At 41.3% G+C, this 21,179-nt stretch overlaps 1 protein-coding gene across 1 annotated transcript; it reads right to left on the bottom strand.

Moving 5' to 3' along the window:
* Positions 1-3,395: 3,395 nt before the first annotated feature.
* LOC138604270 (TANK-binding kinase 1-binding protein 1-like) lies at positions 3,396-20,019 on the bottom strand. Its single transcript, XM_069676161.1, has 13 exons — positions 19,995-20,019; positions 9,306-9,540; positions 9,077-9,208; positions 8,087-8,191; positions 7,842-7,989; positions 7,463-7,656; positions 7,292-7,353; positions 7,092-7,198; positions 5,972-6,162; positions 5,597-5,884; positions 5,360-5,440; positions 5,045-5,272; positions 3,396-4,787 (listed from the first exon to the last, which is right to left on the bottom strand). Exons 2-13 carry the CDS (start codon positions 9,528-9,530, stop codon positions 4,659-4,661), a joined length of 1,890 nt encoding a protein of 629 aa, XP_069532262.1. The 5' UTR covers positions 9,531-9,540; positions 19,995-20,019; the 3' UTR covers positions 3,396-4,658.
* Positions 20,020-21,179: the final 1,160 nt, after the last annotated feature.

Genomic DNA, 21,179 nt, shown 5'->3' with positions numbered 1-21,179 from the left:
ATTTCCCTCTAGATTTTAATTATTTGTCTTTTTACTTGCTGATAAATCAAGAAGAGGTTATAGGATAATGATTTGCTGTTTTTTGGGATATTTGACACAATGCTAAAAACACAGATAGACTGCATCAGTCATTGACCTTTAACACAAATTCATTTGGATTTAATATAATCTTTATTAAGATCATTTACAGCAGAAATCCCCATTCACAGTTACACATGATGTATAAAAGCACTCAGCCTGCTCTCGCTCTCTCTCTCTCTGATGTAAACAGTGAAGTTACAGTGAGGTATTCATGAAAACAGGAAGTGGAACTAACAAGCAGCGCCCCCTGTTGGCTGCATTCAAATCCTCATTTAAAAAAGCTAAAAGAAAAATTTGCAGAAACAATTTTCAGAGTAAATAATTCTCAGTGAAGTTAATAAACACAACAATAATCTACAATACTCTTAACTGCAAAAAATATTTTAAAAACTCACAATTAAAGTAGTTGGAATACAATAAAGGAATTCCTGTTGTTTCTAATTCATTGAAATTAAATTAAATGCAACCTGTACCACCAGCACAAGCTGACACACCAGTTTCCCTTCCAACACCTGAATAATTAAAATGAAATCCACAAGCTGGATGGCATCTTTAAACCAGAGTTAAAACAGTTTTAGCAAAATAATTTACTTTTAAAGGAACATAAAATGTTTTTTAGATTTAACAGGTGTGCTTCTTTTCAGAACATCATGTATTAGTGAATGCTCTGCTGCACACACTATGTTAATTCTGTTTGCAGTCGTTGCTAGTTAGCTTGCGTGGACCAGGTTTTAGCAATGATATTAGCTATGAAAAGTTTACCAAACTGATGAAGGAAGCTACAAAAATGACACCCAAGTTTGACTTAATTGTAAGTGCTTGTTAAAGACTGAATCCAGATCATGGGGGCAGAAAAAAACAAGCTAAGACAGTGTTAGCTGCAGTGCTACAGGACCAGATGGAGGCAGCTACATAGCACACAAAGTGACATAGCTTTAAAAAGAACAAATATGAAGAAAGAGGAGGGAAAATAATGTAGCATTCTTTACTTCCCAACAGGTTTTCCAAAGAGGTTTAGTAAAAATGAGTCAAACATTTTGGGAAACACATCAATGAAGAGTATCCTGAAGTGATTTCTCATGTTATAGCCCTAACTAGAATATTTGCTTGTACAATACAGTGGTTTGTAATATTCCACATATATGTTACTATGTACATCACTTAAAATCAATGTGTCATGACAGTCTGGGACAACATTTACTCCTTACAAAAATACTTCAAAATAAAAAGTGTGCCAGTATGCATTTTCAATAATATACTGAATGCAGATATAATCTGTGAAAAACAAGTGACACACTTAGAGAAAATCTATTGTTTCCTAGGTAGACTGGACATGCAGGCAATGGGAACAGCATCATATTGAGCTGTTTGTCTCTGCAGATGTTGTAAATTATTGTCCCTTCATCAAGTGGAAACAGATCAACACACTGAGGCGAATGAAAAACAGTGGTTAGCATCCAAACAAGCACAGAATGTTTTGTTGTTGTTTTGAGTCTTCGTACTAAAAAATGTCCCAAATGAACTGATTCAGCTTACTTTAGTTTAAAATACTTTGAGAACTAATTAAATTCCGGTTAGCCTCAGATATACTTCTACCTAGGAACTCCTGGCATGATAACACGCTATGCTAATGTAAGCATTTAGCTCAGCGTTCTGCAAGATTGATTTGGGCTCTTTGTCTGGTTTACAAAACATCACATTTGTACCTTTCATACCTTGAGAACCACATATGAAGTTACATTAATCTTTATTCTATTAAAGTGGAGTCAAAATTCTCTGAAGCAGACATATTTAAAAAAAACATACATCATTCTAAGAACAGCTAACAAGCTAGAACCACATGCTCTTCCTTAGCATTCGGTATTGTTTGGAAGCTCTGGCATAAAAAATAAATCCTTTATTAATTTTTTTTTGTCAAATTAAACCAAAACTATTGGCATGGCTCAATTCAACATTCCCTCATAGCAGCCTTTTTCCTCTGACGTCCCGTTCAGGGTGGTTAGCCAAAATTCTGCTATGTTGTCGTTCTGCTGTGTTTCAGTTAGCACGTTGTATAAACTTAGGAAGTCTGATAAATCTTTCAAATGGATCAGTTCATTACTTTCTGATTGATCAGCAACTAAGAATAAATAAAGACAATAGATAGTTAAAATCCGGAGGGGCATCAGGCAAGGTCAAACGACATATTTATAACCGATTTAGCTACCACTTGACATCAGCTAACGTTAGCATTCAACCACTTAATAGCGAACTTTAACGATAGCTAGAATTTTACAACTTGCTTATGGTATCAAATGGTTCCGTTAGCTTTGTTAGCTAGGATGTCAAGGGAAAAGGACTTCCGTGTCAATATGGTGACTGTGTAAAAACGATTTCTTGATTTAACCCAACATTTAAGTCTCATGAAGAGCTTTTTGCAAGCTCGGATCCCAGTTTTAAAATGTTTTGTGGATGGATATTGTTCGTGTGAAAGTGTCAAAAAGTGCACACATCATGGAAATACAAAGAGGTCAAACTGTGAGTGTCTCCATCCTAAAAGGGGGAATTAAATAAGAGTTGTTCTGCCAGAAAGAAATATGGTTTAGTTCACAGTGCCCTCAGCTGGATTTGTGCGTCCATTCACAGCCCAGTGTTCATCATCCTAAATTACTCACTGTGTCGGTAGAATGATGATTATTTTTTGCTTCAATAATGCTCTATTATCTTTTTTTTTTTGCTTAATATAGTGGTAAAGTTTGGCTTTCATCCTTGAAACAAAAACAGCTGAGAGTCAAAATATTCGGTCTCTTGAACTTTCTGTCCACAGTGTCTTGAGGTGAGTCCAGGTGTTTTCAGTCCAGCAGCTCAGATGTGATGGAAGTTTTTCAATGCAGGAAGTTTATTTTAAACCTTTTTTTCCCTTTTTTAGTACCATGGGAAACTTGTGGAGCTGCTTTTTTCCAAAAACAAAATACATAAAATCAGAAGTGTGGATTGTACTGTGAAACCAGATACAAAAACGTGTCATGCTTTTGCTATAATCGTTTGAAAATATCTTCATCAGTCTACAGAAGTTATAGATGAGCTATCTTCTGAGCCCTACACCAAATTTTCACTATTACAAATAAGTAGCTTTATTAATATGATATCTCATTATTACAGGCTACTAAGCTATAATTATGAGCTATGTTATACGTAATGAGTTTCGTTGTACATTTTTTTATCTCATAATTATATATTTGGAATCTCAAATTTATGAGAAACTTGAAGATTTTAATTTGAATACTATGTCAAAATGATCACATAATTACAAATAAGAAATTTAAGTGCGTCATACACCGAATTTAACCGTAAATATTTCAAGATTCAACAGAAATCTTTTTAGGAAATATTAAAAGAAAATAAGCACTTAAATTAAATTGCCTACCCAAGCTTTAAGAGCTGCATCATAAATCATAATAGTACGTTACTTATAATCAGAACTACTTCCCTGATATGAATGTATTTTTTTTTTTATAATAAGCAATTTTATCAAGTTTTGTATTAATTTTATTCGTTTGTTTATTTTGCCCTTATAATTACAATACAATATCTTTAATACGAGTTGTAGAGGCAGGTGTAGAAGAAACAAAAAAAGTTGAGATGTCAAAAAAAACAACTTCTTATACCTGACACTTAAACTAAAAGTTCCAATTTATTCTCCACATTTCTACTATATTCTCTAAATGCCCAAATACTCTTGTGTAGCTTCTTATAATTTTATGGGATGAGCATAACAATTATTCATAATGAAAAAAAAAATCCTCATCATTATAAATACATCTTTTTTTTTAATTTTTATTATATCTCTTATTGTGAGACATTTTTTGTGTCATAATTAAGTTTTAGGAAGTAAACAAAATAAAAAAAAAACATAATTGTAACTAATAATAATAATGAAATTTTATCCCTTAAAAGAAAAAAAAAACATGAGATATAAAATCCTTATTATCGGACACTATAAATAATAAGTAATTTTTTCCTTTTTTCCAACATTTCTTTCTTTTTTTTTTTTTACCTCTGAATCATTTTACCTCCCAACAGTTCATCGCAGGTCCACAAATCCTTTGAAAATAGTCTTTTTGTCATCCAAAAAACACCACGAGAGCTGCGACATCCTGGTGGTTTGATGCACGTCATGTCTTCTGTCTCTCAGACGAGCGTACATGATGTTTCCAATGGAGCGTTAGCAGTGTCTGTGTCTTCAGATGTGCAGCAGTATTGTCTTTTCTACACGTGCTAGTCCTTTAGCACTGAGGTTTATGTACAATTCAAGTTTTTGTTAAAAGAGAAAAGATACTATTTGATATAGAATTGATGGAAATGATGGAAACTTGGGCCTTCAGGGTAGAAAAACAATCTGTAACTGGAAGGTCACTGGTTAATTTTCATAAAACTATGGTTGGAGAAGCAGAGGTAATCCCCCTTGAGCCTGGCATGAAACCCCATACCAGAGGATTGTGGTTCTACTGGGCAAGTTCCAAATCATCCAACCATCCCTGGATTAAACCGTGTTAGAAAACAGGCGAAGAATGGAAGTAAAATGCTTGATAAAACAGTCAGATCTTGCTGTTCTCCAGGTGGGAGTCGATGTGTTTGATGAGAGCGTCATCAGGGTAACCCGTTGGGAAGGTCAGCTGACACAGCGGGCAGCTACGAACAGCGCTCTCTTCAGACTCCATCCATAACTACAGGAAGTGGAAGAGACAGGTGTCAAAATAGAGCTTAGTGTTCACAGATATGTTGTGTTGAGCAGCATGAATCAAGTCTTTAATACATCAAATGATCATATTATCAACAATGATGAAGTTCTAAAGACGTTTCAGGCTCTTTTGGTACGCACAACAGCACAGAGGTATTCAAACTGGCTGCTTAAATTTCCCCTGACAGACTGCAGTGAGTCTATTAGCTGCTTTATGTAATTCTCATTATTTTGTCCACTCACGTTGATGGAGGGCCATGACTGAGCATGCTCGGTGTTCATGTAGGGAGGCAGATGGCAGGAGAGGGTGGCAGGGCCCTCGGGGGCAGAGAAGGACGGATGGTGGGGCTGTTTCCTAGGAGACGGGAAAGAGGGGTGCAGGGGCGGTTCCCTCGGCGAAGCAGAGCCAATCACGATCGCTCCCAGAGTCCGAGGAGGGCTGGCAGCCGGCGACAAATACGGGCACACATCCTGAAAATGGACACACACACACACATCTTTTACAGAAAATAATCAGATCAGAGTGATGCTGTTACGCTTTATTATTATCTTCATCACCTCTTCATCGTCAGAGGACTGGGGGGGTGTCACCAGGGGGGTGGGTTCAGGTGGGTTGTCAAGGTGACGGAAGTGATGAACCTGTGTGAGAGGAGAGGAGGAGATCAGAAAAGTGCTTCTTTGAATTCAATATCTCTCCCTCCTACGACAAAGACAACGAGGAGGGGACTGATTCACTTTTAGGCAGCTGTCATGTCGGCCATCTTTTTATACAAGTAATGAAGCTCTCCGTCTCACCTCAGCGTTCAGAGGGAAGCCCAGGTCCAGAGCACAGTGATGAGGACTGCTGCTCAGACTGCTGCCTCCCCCTCTCTCTCCTCCTCCTCCCCCTCCTCCTCCTCTCTCCCCTCCAGCTCCGTGAGCCGAGGCCGGTCTGACCAAACCCACCAGGGAGGTCCGGAGCTGAGGTTTGTTTTGGCCGTAAGCCTGCGACTCCCCGAGGAGCGGCCTGGGCTTGGGGAGGGTGGAGACGGGGTCCCTCAACAGGCGAGCCTGGGGCCTCTGGATGGCCGACGGGTCAGACACCTGGAAAGAGGGGAGGTCAAAGGTCAAGGGACCGTGCAGTAAATCCGTATGTTCAGTTTAAAGCGTGTGTTAACACCAGAGCCTCACCTCCGAGTAACTCCGGCGACCCTGGAACTTTGCTCGAAGGCGGCTGCTGGTTGGCTGATGGGAGTAGGAGGCGGGGCCATCGTTTGGGGACAGAGGAGGGGAGGGGGTGGGGAGGAGCCTGTCAGGGGAGAGAGAGGGACGCTGGGGGGAGGTGGGGGAGAGACGCTGAGGAGCAGGAGGAGGACGAGAGACTGGAGGAGGAAGAGAGAGAGAGAAAATGTTTGTAAGGATTTTGTCTTCATGCGACAGACTTTCATATCTTTTCTTCTTTTACTAAGCAGTCGATACTCTCTGCTTTAAATATACTGTATAATGATACCATTAAGGAAACACAGCAGTAAAAACATAATTAATCTGTAAAAAAATCATTTAATAAATGTGGAAATATATATATAATATAAATATATTTGGAAAGATAATACTAAACCTAAATTAAATGTGGAAATATAAAAAGTAATACAGACAAGAATGAAAGTAAATGTAGAAATAAAATACTGAATAATAATAAAGAAGTACAGAAAAAGAGGAATAATAAAAGAATGCATTTTACAACTATGAGAAAAAAATATTAAAATAAATAAATAATAATAATTGGGGAACAAAAACAGGAATATATAAATATATATATATATATATATATATAAAAAAGTGTGATTATACAAAAATAAATAAAAGAATAAATAAGTAAAAAGAAAATATTCATTTATTTACATATTTTTCAAATTAAGTTCTTTATATTTTAATTTTTAAAACGTTTTTAAATGTTTAAATATATATATACATTGTATATATATATATATATATTATGTGGAATACATATATTATATACTTTAAAATATTTCTGTAACTATGATAAATGATTTGTATATATTATATATGTATTTTAATATTTATTTTATCTCTTTATTTGTCATTATTTTCTTTATTATTTATTTGTTTTTTCTATTGTCAGCTGGCAAGCTGTCAAATAACTGGCTTTGATTGACAGCTTCTAAAAATACAGAAACAAAGTAGAAATACAGAGAAAAAAAGGCAGATGTTAAGAATATTAATCACTTCAAGTAACTTTATGGCACTTTTCTGACTCCATATAAAACAAGAATCCAGTCATGTGACCTACCCGGCTCCTGTGAGACGTGATGCAGGAGGTCGCCCTGTTTCACAGCCAGATTTCTGATACGACCCAACTCCTCCGTTAGCTCCGTGTAGGCTAACGCTAGGTTCACCCTGAAACATGAACACAGTGAAACATAAGAACAAACAACCTGAGACAGATTGTTGCTGGTTTTAAATCCTTCTCCTGTTTGAAGTTAGACTCACTGTTCGTCTCCGGCTTTCTTTATCCACTCCACATCACAGTGTTCACAGTGTGACTCCTGGGACTGACAGAGACACACACAGCTGGGTGTTATTATAAACGTATATGAAAGTCAATGTACTTTAAAGGTCAATAATGAACCTTCATGGCAGCCACTGAAGCATGAGTCCTACCTGTCTCTGTGCTTCCTGCAGCTGTGCGACCTCCTGCTGCAGCCTCTGAAGCTCCGCCCTCAGCTCCTTCTCCCTCTGACACGCTCCGTCGGCCTGGTGCCGCGCCCCCTCAAGCTCCGCCTCCAAACGCTGCAGCTTCAGGTCTGACAGGGCGTCCAGACTGCGGGAGCTCTGCAGCGTCGGCCCGCGGCCCTCTGACAAAACAAGACACGCTTCAGTCTGTTGCATCTTTCCTCCCTGGTTCTAGTTTTTCAAACAGGTCACTGCTCTACGATAACCAATGCTAACTCATTAGTTAGTGCTAGCTTGGTTAACAATCATCCATTAGAACAATAACGATGATCTTGCTGGTTCGTCTGCTGATCCACTCAGAGCTCACCTCTGGGTACGTCCAGGCCGACGTGGCGCTGAGTCTGAACGTCTTTGCTGTGCAGCTGAACGCTGAGCTTCTGCAGGGACGTCTCCCTCTGTCTGAGAGCCGACTCCAGACTGCGGATCTGCTCCACATGCTGCTCTGCTAGAGTCGTCTAGCACGCACACACAAACAAACACACAAATGTGAAAAACATAAACTGTTGCATAAAATATAAACATTGGTAAATATGTGTGGGTGTGTGTTTTTACCATCTTGTCCAGGTCTCTCTGGACGTTGCTTTTCTCTAAGTGAATCTTCTCATAAGCCTGAATGACTTCCTCCAGCCTCTCCTCTCTCTCTTTACTCTTCTGGAGCTGAGACAGAGAAAGAGAGCGATGACAAACCTCTCAGACTTCAGTTTGATGGATGATTCTAGTTTTCTATAACGCAGGTCTGAGGGCGGTTTGAGGTGCTACTTGGATCAGGATACACACAAGAAAACTCCCTCACAACGCCTGTACTGTCACAGCGTTCTCTTGTTAAAGCATCAGAGTCAAAGGTCCCGTTTACACATGTGTCCTGAATGATCCGATCACAAGCTACAATTAAGAGGCACCATTCAAAGGTGGTCTGCTTTTTCTTTGGTGATAATACTGCAAATATTAAACCACATGCTAAAAACCTTGGAGTGATATTTGCCTTCATATTGGACAACAAGGTTAAAGCAGAGGTAAAAACCTGTTTAAATTTAGCTTTGAACTATTTCCAAATTAAAACCTCCCCTCTCTTTCAGTGGTTTAGTTCTAACTACATGTATACTGGGATCAGCCGGTCAGCCCTGTCCTTTCTGCAGCTCCACATATCCAAAATGCTGCTGCCAAGCTTTGACTGGTTCCAGGAGGGAGACTTCACAGACGCTTCCAACACGCTTTAGGATCGATTTTATGGTTGCACTGGCCTGGTCCGTTCCATATAACAGACCCCCTGAGCCCTAACACAACCTCCAGGCCCCTCAGATCATCTGACGTGGGCCCCCTGGCAGTTCCTCGCTCTAATCTTACACTAAAACATTTTCAAGTCTTGCCTCAAAACATGGCTTTTTTTGTTAGCGTTTGAGTCGTCCTGTCCTGAAAAGTTTTGTGTTCCTGCGTCGTTTGTTTCTTCCTCTTCCTGTTTTCTTCTTATTCTTTGTGATTGTTTTAGTTCAGCACTTTGCTGCAGCTTTTCAAGACATTTGATTGATTGATATCAAAAAGTACCTCCTGAGTGAGAGAGTTGACCCTCTGTTGCAGGTTGGTGGTCTCTGATTGGATGATACTGGTATCCTTGATGATTGGCTCACAGGAACAGCACAGTATCCTCTCCTCTCCAAAGTCACTCATCACGGGAAACTACAGATGAAAAGAAGGAGGGAGAGGAGGTTGACTTTAAAGTAAGTTATTTTACATGTGTAGATGTGTGTGTGTGTGTGTTGCTGTCCACCTTGACCTCGTAGTGTTTGAGCTTCCTCTTGATGCTGCTGTTCTCCCTCTCCAGACTCGCCAGCCTGGTCTTGATGTCGTGGTAGGCGGCGGCCAGGGCCAATCCCGACGCAGGGTACATGTCGTCCGGCAGCCGATTGGTCGACCAGCTGATCCCGGACACGGCCACATCGTCTCTAAGCCCCTCCCCTCCTCCCAGCAGCCCCAGCTCTCCTCTTCGGAACAGGTCCATCGTCAGTTAGCTAAAGGGGAGAGAAAGAAAGAGTGTTGGTTGAATTCTGGGAAATGTAGTGCAAAAAACAATGAGGACACAGAACAAGACACATGGCGGCCATTTTCCTCTGAGCTCATGCTCAGGGAGGGAAGCTAAAATGCTAAATAATGTTATCCTGCTGTGTTCCAGGTTGTAAATCATAGAAATGTTGGTTATCTGCAACTGATAAGACAATTTATTGTGAAAATCAGGAGGGAAATCAAGCGATATTTCAAAATAAAACAAGCGTTTCAATAAGCTGTGAGCTACAATTAGCTAACATTAGCATTAAACCAATTTCTGGCTAACACTACATTAGCTAGGAAGCTAGCTATTCCCACCTGTTCTATTGTAACGTGTTAATATTAGCTTTCAGCCTCGTCCTAGCTTATAGCAATGTTAGCTAGTAAGTGGCTGAATGCTAAAGCTAGCTGTTGTCTGGCCGCAGCCAACAGGTAATCAAATATGTTGTTTTGATCAGAATTATTAGTCACACTAAATATATTCGAGCATTGAAGCGTGACATCAGAGGAAAATGGCCGCCGTATGAATAAGGTCAACGTCTGTTCAGTAAGTCACTTTGCACTCTCCACCTCACACAGCGGGGGCACTAATGGACATAAATTTGCTAAGCCCCATGTTTGGCAGAGGTGATAGTCTCTGTGTGTGTGTGTGTGTGTGTTTGTGTGTGTGTGTGTGTGTGTGTGTGTGTGTGTGTGTGTGTGTTCAAACTGCAGCCAGGAGCCCACTGAGCCCGCCAGCCAAAGGTTTAGTGTTTCCCATCTGCTGCTGTAAAGTACATCCTCCCCTCCCTGCCCCCTTGACTCTCACTGACAGCTTCCATTGTTGCTGCTGATAACTGGAAGAATCTCATTTCAAAACTACGGCTGCAAAAGTTCAGAACAATCAGACTCATGACACTGTCGGATACACCAAGGAATCATCCTTATATGTGTAAAGTAACAAGGCAAATGTCAGGAGGACAGATATTTGTGTTAAAATGTAAAAATAAAAGTTGTCAAAAACACAAATACCCAAATGAAGTACAACTATTTGAAAACTCTACTTAAGTGCAGTAAAAAAGTGTTTGCACTTTACTACCTCCTCTGCTTTCAAGTCTCAAAAAGGGTATGCTGTAAGGCTTGGCTAACTGTGATTGACAAGTCACTACCACGGAGACCTGAAAAATGTCTTTGGGTTCACACCAGCCTTGTTTGGTCCGACTGAACCGAACCCTGGAGCGTTTGTCCCCTCGGTGCGACTCGTTTAGGTGGTGTGAACGCCGGAATGAAACTCTGGTGTGGACCAAACAACCGGACCATGGTCCGCTAGAAAAGACGGGTCTCGGTCCGTTTCCAAACGAACCACAGTTCGGTTTGATTCTGGTGAGAACATAAATGGACTTAAAGTAGGACCAAATACAGGAAACAAACCATAAAACTGTGCATTGTAGTTTACGGGTGCTGACATTAGCAGAGACACGCAGCTGTGCTGACCAAACTATTTGACAAACACTGGAAACGCACGAGAACACGGAGGCGTTCAAACTGTCCAGTGAAAAACTAAAGCAGAATGGAACTGATCGATCTGTGGAACAGTGTCGGTTAAAAGTAAAAAACTCCGACAACAAAACATTAAAGTCCGCGATCATGTTGAGTGTGATTGATCAGTGTGCTCTCTGGTCAGTGTGCTCTCTTGCTTTGTTTACTTCAGAGAGTTTTCCCACGTGGAAATTCTGACCAATCAGAGAGCAGTTTCCCCGTGCATCAAAACTTTTGTTCTGCTGGTAAAAGCTGCCGTGTGAACAGAAACCAAACTCGAGGCAAAATGTGACTTTGTAACAATTTGGTCTTTGATTCGGACCAAACAGACTTCAGGTGTGAATGGGCCCTTAATCAGCATTAAGTTGGTCTAAAAAGAGTTGTCTATTCTTTTTTCTTTATAAGCCATGTTTGCTAGCCAAATTAGCAACCCAAATTACATCATAGTCAATGTTGAAACAGATTATTTTTAACCGAGCTTGCGATAACTGAGTGTTTGCTAACACCCAGCTTCTCCTGCTCGTCCAAATATTACAGTTGTTGGCGAGTGCAACGGCCCGAAAGATTGTCAACAGGAGAAACCAGCTGCGAATTCAAAAACACATTCAGAACAAACAAATACTGCAAACAGAGCAGCAAACACAAAAAACAAGCTGTAGAAAGAATCAGATGTATTAACAGCAACGGCAACAGCCATCACTCCCGATCGCTCTGGGCCTCGCAGCACTTTCGCCCTTGTAGTCCACCAGAAAATATGGTCACTTGTGGCTCCAAATAAACAAGATGGCTATGACCCAAAATGCAAAAGTTGAAGCTTTTAAATGGAACTATGCTAATCAATAGGTGATGTATGGTGGCTGTGTCTATTCTGTATATATATAGTCTATGATCTACGCCGCCTCCCCCACTAAAACTCAGCTGTGTCATCAGTATTCAGGTCCATAAAGGTGAACCAGTCTCATTCCAGGAGCTACATTTTCTGTCACCTCCACGTTAGCTTCTTTTTTCAGCCCTGGATGTTGCAGCTTGGGTCGATACGGCCGAGACAGATGTCTGACTGTGTAGGACTAAAACTACACATTGCCTAAAGTCGAACATTATTCAGATGCTGAGCCGCAGGAGATCCAGCAGGATGGAGTGTGCAGCTCTGCAGCACATTAACATTTCATACATGAACATGTTACACAAGCTTCTCAACAGCCATAAGTCGCCCTTTATGACAGCAAACAGCCGCATACATATGCATGCACACGTTCCCATTCAACATAGGGCTGCACAATAAATCAGTCTTACACGGTGCTTGGAATATAAACGCATAATAAACACATCACAAAGACTGTGTGACAGAATAATAAGAAAAACCATTTAATGTACCGCCTCATGCATTCACACTCAGCATGTAAACATTTGACCTGCAAGATTTAACCCTCCATACATGGGTCATACATTCAAACCATTTGTCCAATCAGATGAAGCCCCAGCTAGCTGTCAGCTACCCTCAGATTGTGGAGACGAGCCAGAGAAATGTGGCTGGTTCAAACCTCGCAGTGAAGAAGAACAGCAGTTCTTCAATTTCAAAATGTTTTGGATTCATCCTTCGAAGGAGGCATAGGCTGTCCCATGTGAAAGGCTCCTTCAGATGCGGCCGACAAATGCATCCTGCTTTTCCCGGGCCTCGATGGATCCATCCAAGGGTGCATCCCTTATGGCCCAACGCATCCCAAGATTCATTGCACGGCAATTGAAAGAAGATGGCGGACTCTCAAGCGGCCGAGGAATAAACTTTGAAGTTTTTGTATTCAACTCAACCGAAAAGCTAGAGGTACAAATATTAAAAAACAAAAGGGGCCTTGAAACAAATTATCTTTAAAATAAAAGGGTTAAGTTACGTGACGTTAGTCATGATAGCTAGTTAGCCAGCTAGCTACCTGTTGCTAGGCAACAAGAGACACGTTTGGTGACGCAAGGTTGAGGGCGGGAAAGCTGGTGATGCAAACGGGAAATCCTCCACAGACCAGAGCGTCTCATTTCAGTTCGGCCTTAGCGTCTACAGAGGCTACGAATGACTCGTCCTCCTTAGACCGCGTCCTTCGACAGACGCAGCCTCTCAATTGAGACACAGCTAACATGTTACAAACAAAAGTAAAATGTGCAGACCAGCGACAAAGACATAAAAATGTTAGCTAATTAGCTTATACGCTTGTTAAAGTATTTGTGAAACAACATCTTTCTGTCTTAAAGTTTGCAGTTTAGGTAGAAACAGAGCCTCGTCAAGATCTTGTATGTGTGCGACACACCAGCAGTTAGCAGATGTTAGCAGCTTACCGACAGCAAGCGAAAGTTTCTGCTAAGTTTAGAGACAACAAGGTCCAGGAGCTCTTTCCTTTCTGAGCAGTGGACGAGATGAACCGTCACATTAAGGATTGTAAAAGAAGCATTATTGTGGTTTTGAAAGCCGCTGCCCGATGCCTTTGATGTACGTCACGCTAGATGCTACGACAGTTGTGTTACACGTTAGCAACGTCCACAGAATGACGTGCCTTCTTTACGGCTTTATTAAAAAGTATATGTGCGAAAGGCCTTGTGTGTTTTCTAGCCCCTGCTTTGCACACATGCTGGTTTGTCAAAGGGGAAACTGTCCATGCAAACGAGCTAAAGAAACAACAATGCTAACACGCAGTGCTGAGAGACTAGCTCCAGCTCTGAGTGACTCGGTTTAAGGACACGAGCAGGAGAAAAGAATAAAAAAAGTGTGATCATTTCAACTGAGGCAACTCACTCTCCTCTCTTTTTCACTGATATGCTAGTACTCTATGTTCTCTTTGTGTGTGTGTGTGTGTGTGTGTGTGTGTGTGTGTGTGTGTGTGTGTGTGTGTGTGTGTGTGTGTGTGTGTGTGTGTGCCTAAAGGCAGCTGCAGTTGCATGGAGGTCAAAGCATTTCTCTGCAGATAACTCCCACTCTTCCAGCCCACAGACTCTGTATCTCACACACACACACACACACACACACACACACACACACACACACTCGGCCCACACACTGCTCGTCTCTATTGTCTCTCTGTCCGCTCTTCCTCTCAATTTTCTACTCAATTCACTCACTTTATTGACTTTTTTTGGAGGAGCACACACACACACACACACACACACACACACACACACACACACACACACACACACACACACACACACACACACACACACACACACACACACACACACACGTACAGTGCAGGCCAAGGGCGGATCAGAGAAGGGCCATATGTCTTCATCACATGCTTGTTTCATTTATTAATGGACTAACGGTCCACGTTACCCACAATCCCCTGCAGTCAAACATGAACCCTGGTGGACTGCCTCATCACCATAATAGTGTTTGCAGTGATGCAAACAGCAATGTTTAATTTCTGTTACTGTATTTGTTATCAAAGTAAAATTACAGAGAGAAAGAAAGTCGATCTAAAGAGAACTGGAAAATGTGTTTGTGATCACAGAAGAATCCAGAAAGATCAAGACATGCACAGAAATGAGATTTAAACAAGGAAAAAGTAGGCTTTTTTCTTTTTTATATATATATATATATGTACATTAACAAACTATTGAAGTTTTTCACCAACATCAGGACCTTTAATAGTAAAGAAACAGACGAGGAAGATTCGAAAGAAGAAACTTTCTTTACATCGAGGAACAGAAAGAAAATCAATCATGAAACAAACCCGACAGAGTCGTGATAAGAGTCCTTGAGGACACGAGCCGTATATGTGAGCACAGCTGAAGGCTAATGTGTGTGTGTGTGTGTGTGTGTGTGTGTGTGTGTGTGTGTGTGTGTGTGTACACACAGTGAGCAGTCAGCAAGAAAGCAGAGAGACAAAGGGAGACTTAAAGAGACAGAGACATGAGAGAGGGAATCAGGCTAACTAGATTAATGGAAAGTGATGTGGAGAGAAGAGTGAGGAACATTCAGTGTGTAAGAGAACTTTCTGTCCTTCTACTGTAGTCATGTGACACACACACACACACACACACACGCACACGAGTATGAGTTCCTCCTCTACTCTGCTACTCGGGAACAGAACGCCGCAGGAGCCCCATTTGTCAACAGAGCTGTCAATCATGAGGCCACGCCCCCTTTTTATAACATCAAATAACTAATTAAAAGTAAACTTGTCAGAAAAATGAACACTTGCACATAAATCAGCCTGATAAGAACTAACTATAATGACAGAAACCATGTTTGGGAAAAGAGTGTATTTAGATTTTATAGTTTGACTCATGTCCCATCTGTTAACATGGAGGAAGCGGGCTTTATGAGCTGTACTGCAGCCAGTCAGCAGGGGGCGATAGAGAGGGTTTGGCTTCACTTTCAGGGAGCTGTCATGTCGGCCATCTTTAGGTTGCACCTTCCCAAAGGTTTTCATTAGAAAAAAAGAGGCTGCACATTACAACACTAATGCAGAGACAGAAAGCGCCCGGTCGTCCCGCTGACCTCTGTTTAGTCTCTGGGTTGATTCATCCCGCCCCTGCAAGCTTGAAAAACTTGTCCTTCTGGCGGCCAAAATCTCCTTTAGAAATTCTTTTCTCCTTTAATATATTTAATTTAACCCTAGTTCCACTTAGCGCCCCCTACAGGCCTGGAGGACTTCCATTAGGACTGAAAATTTGCAGCATTTGTTTCTGCTTTTTGTAGCACTTTTCTGTTGCGTTTTTTTTTTAGTACTTTGCATGCGTTTTTGAATTGTTAGCAAGCGTATGCCTGTCATATAATGCACAAGCCAACTTAGCATCTGTAACATTTTAAGGTGACATACTGTACAGTTCTTTATATCTGTCTTTTTGGTATACAAATGTATATATAATATGTATATATTCAAGCAAAGTGCTTGTGATTTGCAGTATAAAACATAACAATGCTTTATACGTGTATTATACTTATTTGCTTGCACTCCTCTTCCTTCAACAAGGACCCAAAATGCTTCATGCTGAGAATATCAGGACAATTAAAACACCTTTTATTCCTCGATTTACTTCCTGTATTTGTAGTGAGGACTTTGGTTCACACTCTGTAGAGTTGTAGGTCATCCTCTGCCCTCTCCTCCCACACAAATACCACCTTAAAAACGTGCTCTCAAAACCCCTTTATCTCCCTCACCGTGCTGCCGTTCCATCCAAACACATGTAAAACAAAGCTCTCTGCGACTCTTGGCCCTGTTGGACTTCATCCAGCTGCTGCACAAGAGAGTGATAGAGAAGACCACCCACCTCCAGCTCGTTTTAGGTTCTCACATGGAGAGGAAAGAGTGGAGAGGAGGACTGACAGGTAAGGCAAAGTGAGTTTCAGTTGGCAGCATTAAAAACAAGAGTAATGCAGATGGATTCAGGGGAAAAGAGAGATCCAAAACGCCTTTGAGAGCTGAGGTATTTAATATCAACTTCAATGTAAAGTTTATACACTATTTTTGCACCTCAGCTTTACAGTTGTATCACACATCTTCCCACGTCTTGTTAGCTGGTAGGCTAGTTCACATAAATCCATCAGTGTTTTCAGGATTTCCCAATTTTATTTGGAATTATTGGGACCTAAAATGCCTGATTATGCAACAGCTTTTTATAATATTTCAATGCAAGTTTTGATGTTTTATTTAAATAAAATTCCTGAGCTCATAAATATTGCAAAAATAGTTGCAACTTCTGTGAGTGTTCTTAGTTACCTTACCTACAAGGCTCAGGATTTCAATCATTCAACCTAATAAAACATGCGTTATTTGTCGAACTCTTTATTGGAGCTCCTGGGACAAAGAAATAAAACTATCTGCTGAGCGAGCACTCGTCAGGTAAAATGAGTGAAAACTGAACGAAACCTGCTCGAAAGATTAAGTTCAGTGACAGAATTAGCTGAGGTGACACCTTCCAGAAAGCTAGCAGCACCTACCCGTCACTCAAAGCCACAAGGTCCCTAATTATGAATCACTTTAAGCCCTGATCAAATAAAACAGGTGAGTTATATGAAAATTCAGTTGTCATGAAGAGAGAAATTAGCTATCCACCTTATCCCTAGGCACGCTGTTGTAGATAAAATTGTGGGTGCAACTTCCGGTGTGATAGCGGAAGTAGTAGTAAGCTAGTTACTGCCAGCTTGTCTGCTCATCGACAACAGCGGTTCTTTTGAAACAACAAGTGATTACAGCTCTGATAACTGTTTTTCTTTGTGTTTTTATATTTCTTTAAAAATGTGCTGGCGTTACTAAAATGTCCTTTGCGGAGCTCTGGTACCTGTTGCGCGGTTCGTGGCTGTACTAACAATCAGACAAAGCTAAATCTGTGGCGTGATGAACAGTTTCAGAATTTCTTTTTGTTGCTGTGGAGGTGTTGGTACGCCTCAGAGCTTTTTAGATTTTTCATAGCGTCCCTGTCCGTAGCAACAGATTTAATAAAGTTGCTAAATATTGAAGTGTACGTTAACTGAGGCCACTTCTTAAGGTCGTCCTCCCACCCCTCGATAGTAGAGGGCAGCAGTATGATGAGTTTATCCCGTTTTAGGTGTGTTAGATGTTACATGTTTTATTTCTCGATCGCTCAGAAAAGAGGATTAGCTTTAGCCGTTACCACGGAAACCGCCGGTTCCGGTTCAGTGACCGACGCGGCGGCGGAAGTCGCACCCATAATTTACGCAAAGGATCATGGGGGGTAGGAATAAGGTGGATAGAGAACCAAACTGTTTTTGTACCAGACTGTAAACACGTTTAAATCTGCGGTTAAATAGATCACATTTTAAAATAGGCTCTAATGGGGATTGACTCGCTTTTGGAGCCAGCCTCTAGTGGTCACTGGAGGAACTGCAGTTTTTTTCACAGCCATAAAGTCGCTCATTTCAAGTCCATTTCCGTCTCTCATGTCAAATGAGTAAAAACTGAATAAAACTACAGTAAACAGCTTCTCAGTCAGCACTGGACGTGTGCACTACACAGCTATCCAAACACACAGAGGAGAATCTGCACGGTGTGACATTTCTGCTGTTTCACTCTTTGAGTATAACACAGCTGATAAAAAGGCTGAGGGGATTACTAACTCACTGTACAATGACCTTTTGGGATCAGCGCTGACACACACATCAGGAACACAGCCTTTGATTGGTGGACAGACTCAACCCGAAGCATCATGGGACGGCTCAGCGGAAGGCTAACAGTTTTCAACAAATAGATAAACAATCACAACAAGACGTCATCCATTATAGTGGATTTACTTTCTAGTCTTTCAAAGCGACACTGTAGGCCGAGGCTGGATAAGAAACCTCCCGATCTGATGACGATCTCACAGGAACCTCGTTACGCCGGAGATATACTTGCTTTTAACTACACGTTCGCATGTGCATGATGGCTCCCCTGCATCTGTTTGGAGAGTCAGCTGTGCACGTCTATAATAATTTAAGCTACGCATACGGAGATGCCATGTGCACATGAACAGTAGAAGCTGTGTAGAGGCAGAGGGGATGTGACAGAAGACAAGCTGATAGACCAAGTCCACAATGATCCACATCTGTACGATGTGTCGTTGCCGCTGCACAGAGACAAACATGCTTGTCAAACGGCTGCAGACAAATAAGTCCTGTTTTAGAAGTTGACGTGGAAACCTGCACAAACCTTACATCCCACACATACAGTAGTTGCATGCAGCCTGAGCTCTCTGGTGCGCCCTCTAGAGGTAACCTCTAGTAACACACGTAGTGTAGGGACAAGTATGTGAACAATTAAGCTAATGGCGCAGCCGGTTGTGTAGGCAAACTCGAGGTTAAAAAGTAAATACATCTCCGGCCTTAGGACGACGCAGCTTTTTTATTGACACCAATAAAGTAAATGTAAGTGTGCAGCATGCAGTGTTGTAAAGATATGATGTTTTATATGACACTGGGGACCTAAGGGGGTCAATGCTTTGAATATGAAAGAGTTGGGTTTGGTGATGCACATCACTACGAGGGGGATCGGTCCAACGCAGCCGGGCAGGTCGTCGGGCTGTTATCGATGCTGCCAGAGGTTTGTGTTTCTACGCTTTGGGATTAAATTACTGTAAAAAAAAAAAAACACTATACATGCCACCCTGCTGCCGCTAGGATACAAAAACTACAGCATAATACAGTTTAATAAATTACAGCACGGGAATTCTAAGTTATAAACTGTAAATTAAGTTTACATTGAGCAAACTGTAGAAAAAACATTTTGTACTTGCAGCCCTACTGCAGGAAGTCGACGCTGGAACCAAGTCGTGTTCTGTTATTCAGTAAAGTATTATTTTAAATAGATTACAGTAAGGGAACTGTTGATGTTGAAGTAATTACTAGTGCCGTTATTTTGCTTTTAATTTACATGACAAGTGTAGATGTGTTCAAGAAAACCGACAACACCTGAACGCAACACGTGCATCCGTGCCCTGTATTCGCTTTGTTTTATGTCGACACTGAATGAAAATGTGTCCAGCGTGTTTGTTACAGTCACGTCCAGTAGTACAAACAACATGAGAGACACTGAAGCTTATATATGACACACAGTCACATCCATAGATCATCTCCTTAACGCCGCATAGCACACTGAGGTGCTGAAGAGTTTCTTTCATCCTTTTTCGAGCGTGCTGACATTTTTCCTCTTTAATCTTCTCCCCGTGATGATCACGGAGCTGATATTTGTTTGCTGTCTTTCTAATGATCAGATTATCGTCAGTGCCGAGCCTTCACCCCGACCGCATCCACCTCTGCGCAACCAAAACATGCAGCCTGACCCGCTCGGAAAAACTGAAAGCTCGTTTTTACCGGTAACGAGGCTTCAGAAAGAGATAACCGGAGATACCGGCTGGTTTCAGCGGCACACACAGGAGGGGAAGTTAGGAGAAAAAAGGTTAGCGCCGGTTTACTTACGTCTCTGTAGATAAGCCATGAAGACGATGGTGCTGATGGTGCTGAGGAGGGTCGACATGACTGGAGTCTGACATCAGCAGTGGATGCTGCCGTGTGTGTGTACCTCCCCCCTCCCCCATTTAAGTACACAAGGAGAGGGAGAGGGGGAGAGAGGAGAGGAAGGGCTGCTACATTACTCTCATGTTCTATTTAATTCATTTTTATTTGAAGGAGATATTCAGGAAAGTAAAAATGACACTTGATATCTGTGTCAAATTAAGTTTCCAGAGTATTTTGCACAAAAAAAGTGTAATTACATAAACTGTGGAAAATGTGATCTATTGTAACACAGATCTACGGTGGCTGACAAGGGGCAAACACACTGCAATGGGCCAAAAGACTGCCATCGGCATAAATGTGCTGCAAATTCAGACACAGAAGAAACAAAAAGTAAAACACAAACACAATCGTGGAAATATGCTGCAAATGAAAACGCAAGCTGCCAAGGTGTAAAACACGAAACCCATGAAACGAATGCAGAAGAAAAATCCTGTAACTTGTGCACCGTATCGCTCCAAATAGAAGACGCTTTCTTTCCTTGACATGCATCTGAAAAAGTGGGATCGTCTTATATTCGGGGTCTAGACTTTTAAATGTCAATAAACCTTTACAGCAGTAGACGGCTCTACGTATCTGTAAAGCGAGTGTACCCCTCATGACTGAGGCAACATCACTCACAACCACAGAGCCAGGGGGATGAAAGACGGAGAGACAGAGGCGGAGCTATGATGTCAATTTTAGAATAATGGTTATCAATGCAGCGGAGTCATTAAACAACTGTCAAGCAGTAAAGAAATACGGTGTCACAGAGATTAATGGCCAAAGATGGTGGGCCCAAAAAGACGTCTTAAAAAAATGCTAACAGTCTTTGCGAACAGATGCTAACAGAGAAAATCGTACCGCGGTCCTCGAAGCAGCCACTTCTGAATAACAGACAGAATGATTTTTTGAAGTGTTGAAAAAAGACATTTTATTTAATTTAAATATGAAAATTTGATCTAAAAGATTTTGAAAACTTGATTTTATTTAAAAGATAAAATAAAATTGGGGGGGGGGGATGTCTTCTATTCATCCCAGCACAGTAATCACAACAGCTGTAAAGTTGGACATTTTAACGTGGGGCTCTAAGGGAGGTGACTCACTTTT

The sequence above is a fragment of the Semicossyphus pulcher genome, unplaced genomic scaffold (genome assembly GCF_022749685.1).
Source record: "Semicossyphus pulcher isolate SPU_LCO1_2020_fin unplaced genomic scaffold, fSemPul1.0.p SCAF_25, whole genome shotgun sequence".
In the NCBI taxonomy this organism is placed as follows: domain Eukaryota; kingdom Metazoa; phylum Chordata; class Actinopteri; order Labriformes; family Labridae; genus Semicossyphus; species Semicossyphus pulcher.
This window is presented reverse-complemented; position numbering and strand designations above follow the sequence as displayed.